The sequence below is a fragment of the Gracilinanus agilis genome, unplaced genomic scaffold, assembly GCF_016433145.1.
Source record: "Gracilinanus agilis isolate LMUSP501 unplaced genomic scaffold, AgileGrace unplaced_scaffold49522, whole genome shotgun sequence".
NCBI lineage: Eukaryota > Metazoa > Chordata > Mammalia > Didelphimorphia > Didelphidae > Gracilinanus > Gracilinanus agilis.
The window spans coordinates 1-6,700 of NW_025384158.1; the positions used below are offsets into that span (position 1 = coordinate 1).

General features: G+C 47.0%; 1 protein-coding gene across 1 annotated transcript; it reads right to left on the reverse strand.

Annotated features, from left to right (window-relative positions):
* Positions 1-1,194: 1,194 nt before the first annotated feature.
* LOC123255630 (protein FAM72A-like) lies at positions 1,195-4,241 on the reverse strand (the record flags this gene model as incomplete). The annotated part of the gene is made up of 2 exons (XM_044684389.1): positions 2,866-4,241; positions 1,195-1,272 (listed from the first exon to the last, which is right to left on the reverse strand). Coding segments are annotated over exons 1-2 (230 nt in total), but the record flags the coding sequence as incomplete, so codon positions are not given.
* Between the last annotated feature and the right edge of the window lie 2,459 nt (positions 4,242-6,700).

Sequence of the window (6,700 nt, forward strand, 5' to 3'; positions counted from 1 at the left end):
TATATATATATATATATATATATGTAAAGAAAATAGGCTAATATTTTTTTTTTTGTATTTGGTAAACTTTTTTAGATACCTAGCAGAAAAGGGCAGTATGGTGTAATGGAAATGACAACGCAGCTGACATTATAAGATCTGGGTTCAAGTGTTAACTTTGCCATGGTCTAGTTGTGAAATTTTTGAAAAGTCACCATGTTCCACAGCCTGTCTGAGGCTCTATCTCTTCATGTAGAAAACATAATCATATTGAGTGGATGTATATATTAAGTGCTACATAAATGTAAATTAATATCATCTAACAGCTGTGCCTCTTGTTTCAGTGTTCAGCTTTCAGAAGGCAGAGCAGCAATTTCAGTTAATTCTGTAAGACACCAGGATACTCTGGATAGTATTACTAGATACTGGGCAAATATCATTAGCTGTATAGGTCCAAGGTTTTTGCTACTTTGAGGCTCTAGTGTGATTTAGGTATGTTCTAGTTCTCTGTTGCCACCTACAAAATGATCTGCCAGATGGAGAAGTAGGGCGACAACATGTGTCCCTGTAAACCAAATACAAGCTGGCTATTCTAATTTTAGACCTTGGTGATTTTGAAAATGTTCAGAAGTAAAGCAAATCTAGAATGAATGATGGAATTTGTAAGATTTTTCACCCTTCTCAGTGTTAGCCAACTGATGATGGGACATCTAAATATATTACAAATAATTCTTATTTTCTAGTCAAATGTTAAAATAGGTCAAGAGGTGGAATGATTTCATTAAATTCTTCTCATAAGACCTTCTAGCTGGACCTGGAAAGGACTTTAGAAGCCATTGAATCCAAACTCATCTTACAGATGACAAAACTAAGAGGGTTTAAGTGAATTATTCTGGGTAATAGTCAATAATTGTCCGAGAGGTGAATTTTGAACATAGGTGCCCCTGACTCCCAAGTCCAGTGCTCTAGGAACTTTATTATGATGCCTTTCTTTTCATGTCTTTCTACCATACTTCATTTTGAACTGGTAATAACTTAAATTGTAATTTAGTAAGCTTTCCTTTAGTTATTTTCTCTGAATGTCTTTTCACAGGAAACAGGAATTTACAGTTCAATCCATAGAGGACAACCCATTGAATGTTTCACTTTAAATCAGCTTCAATATTTGTCTTCTCAGGGAGTCCCCAGGTAAACTAAAATAGGGCTATAAATTACCATTTTAAACAGGCGATATCCTTCAGTTTGCATTGGCAGATTTCAGTAAAATAACAGGTTCCAATGAAGTCCACAGCACTAGAGAGGAAAATATACAAGGATAGTTAATTATTCTTTTGATCAGTGCAGCAATCCTGATTTGGTAGATTAAAAGGCCAGGAAGAGACCTTAAAGGGTCAGTTAGTCTACCCCCTTGCCTATAGGCAGAACTACATTGTATTTCATAAGGGCTATTTAACATCTGCCAACTTGTCATGAACTTCTAATCTTTCATTTTTTTCTTTCTAGTGTTCATTGATCCACATATATTTCAACATGTTATTATACTCCCATCTCTCATGAGTTAACAAGAACAGCAACCAACAATAAAGTCCCTGATTCTGTTCTAGACTCTGGTACTTAAAAAATAAATTCTTATCTTCTGCCTTAGTATCATTTCTAAGGTAAGGGCTAGGCAATTGGGGTTAAATGACTTGCCCAGGGTCACACAGGTGGAACATGTCCAAGGCCAGATTTGAATCCAGATTCTCCTGACTCCAGGCCTGGTGTCTATCCATTGTGCTACCTCATTGCCCCTCTTATAAGATTACCAGGAAGTCATTTGCCTTTTTGAACCTCCACTTTCCTAATTCTAATATGAACCAAGAGATGATATAGTAAAGTGTACAGGAACACTAGACCCAGGAATCAGAAGATTGGCTCTGCCATGAACTAGCCTGTGACTATGAAAAAGTTGCATAACTTCACTAAGTCTCAGATTCCTTATCTGTAGAACGGGGATAATATTGACATCACCTATCTCACAATGTATAAGGAAAAGATTCTTCCTACTATAATGCTACATAAATTTGAGCATCATCCCCATATACTTAACTATTATATTACCATGATTACTATACAGATATATGGATTGATATTACAAAAAGTTTGTGTGTGTGCGCTTCTAAAAAGATAAGCGTTAAATAACAAAACATAGAATTTATGGTTTCAAAGGCCAGTGAGAAGTAATCTAACCCATTCCTTTACTTGTAAGCAGGACCAGACTTAAACCAATATTAGACAGATCAGAATCTGGACTATTTTTGAAGCCCAGATAAAAAGATTCCACAATCCAATTTGGTTACTTTTCATAGTATTTATCAATTATCATGAATTATTGTTTATAGTACATTCTAGTGGTTCTTTCCATTTTAATCTATTTCCTTTGGTTCTGTCCTAAATAGGATTAAAGAACAGCTGCCATCCTTCAGGTCAATTATATTCTCTAAAGCACTCCTTCATTTTCATGTTCAATAAAGATCAAAGTTTAGGAAATGAAGGGCATCAAATAAGACTTGTCCACTAAATCACTGAAGACTAGATGCAATGAAATAGTAGGGCAGAGTGCCAGAGTTTAGACTTAAAGGCTATGTGGTCACATAGCTGTAATTGAATTGGAGGCCTTACATCACAGTTGACCACTATGGCTAAACCACAGACCATGTCCAGACATTCAGCCCACTCAGTTTTGCTCCAACAAGATCATTAGATACTAAATCTAAGGTTGGGAGGGGCTGGCACTCTAATATGATAACCTCATTGTCGTCTCCCAGAGGGCCAGTCTTAACTCTCCCCTTCAAGTTAAAGGGCTACTATTGAACTGAAGTCTTACCCCTAGTCAGCTTGACTTACTTGGTTGGAGGAATGTCTGTAGAATAAAGGTCTATCTCAGTGTCTGCCAGCAAGACAGCCTTCATCCCCCTAGAGCTGAGCACTTGCTTACAGAATTTGCAGCACAGGATAGATACACACCGGTTCTTGAAGCTATAATTGCTGGTAGACATGATGACTCAGAGAGGATTAGGAGAGAGGGTTCTGAAAAAGGAAGCAGGGCCTGTGCCCTGTCCAATCCAGGAACCCCAAACTGGAAGATTGGAAGTAAAGCCTTAGGACTGGGAAATTAGACCTTTTGCCCAGACTGAGGGAAAGGCACAAGTAGTTCTTTTTTTTTTTTTTCTATGTTAGGAGCCAGGAAGGGAATAAATTTTGTTTTCCTCTTAATTGCTCAGGGAATGGAGTATGGGGGAGGTGAGCTGCCGAGTTGTCAATACCTTTTTTCTTAGCTGTTTTTCCCCTTTCTCCTATCTTAATGGAAGCTTTCCTTTTTAACTTTTTGTCTTAATTATTTTTCTCAGATGTCTTGTCTACACTTTCCTTTGTTTTTAAAACTTTCTCCTCTCAGGCTTTCTCATCTCCTGTTTTCTTAAATCTTTCACTCGCCCCCCCCCCCTCCCCCTTGGGAGTTTTTGCCCTGGGCTCTCTGATGGCTCTTCTCCAGGGATCTTCCCCAAATTTTCGGTTTACTCCTCTTTTCTGCACTATCTATGCTCAGCTCTTTTTCTCTGCAGGGTGATCTGCCTTTTTTTTTTTTTTTTTCAGGGCGCTCTCTTCTCTGCCCCCAAGTTGAATTCTCTCTCAGAGTCTGCCACTCTCTGTCTTTACCTACATGAATTCCTCAAGACTATCTGTCTCAAGCCAGGGCAGGGAGATGGCACTCTCTGAAGGTTCTCCTGAGAGCTCTGTTCCTGGAAGCACACCCGAGGACTCTCCCCACTCTCTTCTGACTGATGCCTTTCAAAACCCTCTCTATCTCTTGGGAAGCCCCTTTCAGAACACACTTTCTCGCCTATGAGATCTGGGTCAATCCCCTCTCTCCTTTCCTGGAGAGTCCTGCTCTCCGTCTCCGGCAAGGGGCTCCCTTTCGCTCTATCTCTCAGGCGGTCAGGGGCGATGTACTGGCGGAAGAGTGGTCCTTTCAAGGTCCTCCCTCCTTTTCCTATCTAGAAACCCATCCCTCTCTCTCTCTGTCTGAATATTCCCCCTCAGTTCTCTCTCCCTCCTCTCAGTTCTCGATAGGTCAGTCTGGATGGCCCCTCTCAGCTCTCTCTCCCTTCTTATAGACCTTCTTTCAGCTCTCGATGAATCCCGCAGGATGCTGCTTCTCAGCGTTCTCTCTCTCTCTCTCTGCCTCTCTTCACTCCTCAGTAATTCCCTCTGAATGTCCCCTCTCAGACTCCTCTCTCTCTCTTCTGTCCTCCAGGGAACTCTCTCTGTCTCTGTCAACTCCTGGCCAATCTCCCACAGATCTCTGGTTGTCGAAATATAGATCGGTTCTCTCTCCCTCAGGTCGCTCCCCCTAGTCTCTCTCTCCCTCAGGTCGCTCCCCCTGGTCTCTCTCTCCCTCAGGTCGCTCCCCCTGGTCTCTCTCTCCCTCAGGTCGCTCCCCCTGGACTCTCTCTCCCTCAGGTCGCTCCCCCTGGACTCTCTCTCCCTCAGGTCGCTCCCCCTGGGCTCTCTCCCCGACTGGGTGCTACTCCCGGTCTCTCTCTCCCTATCCCTCCAGGATTGCCTGCCGAAGGTTCCCTCCCTCTCCCTAGGGCTGAGAAACCTGTCGTTGACTGTCTCTCTTTCTTGGTGGAAGATCCCCCTAAAACTGCTCTCTCTAAAGGGGGGCCTTTCCTCGAGGAGCTCCCTCTCTTCTGGGAGTAAATTAACCTCTCTGGGCCTCTCTTCCTGGACCAAGCTCCTCTCCTCCCTGTCTGCTCTTAGGTACCCCGGTTCTACTCTCTCCCTCAATCCCCAGTCTCGGATTGGGTACCTGGTTACAACGCCTTCTCTGTCCCTCAGTGGGTACCTCACCAGAGTTCTGTCTCTTTCCTGGATGATTCCCCTTATCTCTCTCTCCCTCCCAAGTTGCCTCTCTTCTAACCTCGCCCTCTCTTGCTGGATAGCCCCCCTGAGCTCTCTTTCTCGCCCTAGAAACCTCTGATCAATCCTCTCTTTGTTTTCCTGGATGAGCCCCCTTAACACTCTCTCTCTTTCTGTGGATGACTGGCCCCCCAGCTCTACTTCCCCTCGAGGTTCCCTCTCCTCAGCTCTCCCCTCTCTCCCTCGACGCCCCCTTCCCTCAGCGACGCCCGCTTCCCGAAGCTCTCGCTCTCTCTCCACCTCGAACCGGACAGGTCACAGGCACGCACGCGCGAGCGCGGGCAGAGGGGCAGGGCGGGGTAGGTGGGTTAGGATCAGTCCTCGCGGCGTTCCTGTCACCGGACACGCCGTTTTCACTCTCCTCCTTTGGCCTTCCTGACCGACTTGTCAGTTTGAATTACCAACGTCGCGCTCCTATTGGGGGGGATGTTGGGCACTCTCTCTTCCTCCATTGGAAGGTTCCGGACACGCCTTCTGGTGAAATTCTGAGTGGAGAAGAACCTCGCACAGCCCGCCCCTGCAACGGTGTCTGGTCGGTCCTGCTTGTCAGTTGGGAGAACTTGGCTACACCTCCGATTCTGATTGGCGGACTTTTAGGAGGGTTAGTCAAGTCCTCATTTTCACCCCAGTAAAAAAGGAGTACGCCCTTTGAGCTTCCAATTGGAAGACGTTAGACATTCCCCTCAGATTCCTATTCTCTATTGGCTAAAATTCCCCGCAATGCCCCGCCCTCTTGCCATGATCCAATTGGTTCTATCTACCCTTTCGAGTTCGCGTGCGGTAGCTGGGCGCATCTGGTTCCCACCTCCTTTTTTTTTTTAACTTTAGTTGGATGTCTGGAGGAGTGGGGCTTATCTCAAGACCCCGCCCCTTCATGGTGGGCCACGCCCTTTGATTTCTCCAACCCAACCTTCCTCGGAAGGAATAGGGGGAGGCGGGATCAGTCTTTTTTAATGGTTCCGATTCCCGTCAGTCGAGAGGCGGTGGGCAATGATTGGCAAACTGGTGGGTTTGCTCTCAGCTCAATCCCTGGAACAGGCGGGGAGGCTCTTCGAGGTTCTGGGGGGAGGGAAGCGAGCTGCTAAGTAGTGGGTAGTGGGGCGGGATCTAAGAAGGGAAAGCGTTCCTGGGGTCGGGGGACCCAGCCGCGCCAGAGCCAGGTAAAGGCTCCTTCCTTCTCCCCTTTCTTCCTCCTGGATTCCAGGAGGGAGCCGGGGACTGGGGCGGGAAGGAGGGAGCGGCAACCGATGCACGCTTGGCTTTGCCGCCATCCCTTTGCCCCGCAGCTGACTGTCCAGCCTCCGGGAGATCCTTCCCAGATGCCTTATGCATAACCCTTTGCCCTCCGCCCTCACCTAGATAGCGTCCACTGCGGCTCGGAAAGCCCCTCCCAATATCTGCTGGCACCTGACCACCGCCCAGCTGGCTGTGCAGCCCCTTTGCCTTCCCAGGAGGCAGGACTGATTAATTTACCCACTGCCTCCAGAGCCCGGCAGGCGGCATCGTCCGTCCGTCCGCGCTGGGCGCCTCGTGCCTCGCTCTCCACAGCCCGCTCCTGGGAAATGCCTCCAGTCAGAGGCCGCTTTCCTCCGTCTGTCCTGCCCTCTAACTTGCTCGCACGCAGCCCCCCTGGCCTGGCCCACCCTTCCCAGATCAAGCAGTCCTAGCCCCAGCAACCCGCCCCCTCTCATTCTCCCGGCCGGGTCCCTCTCCCCTGCCCCGCCCTCCTCCCCCGGCCCAACTGGAGGAGCCCACCTCG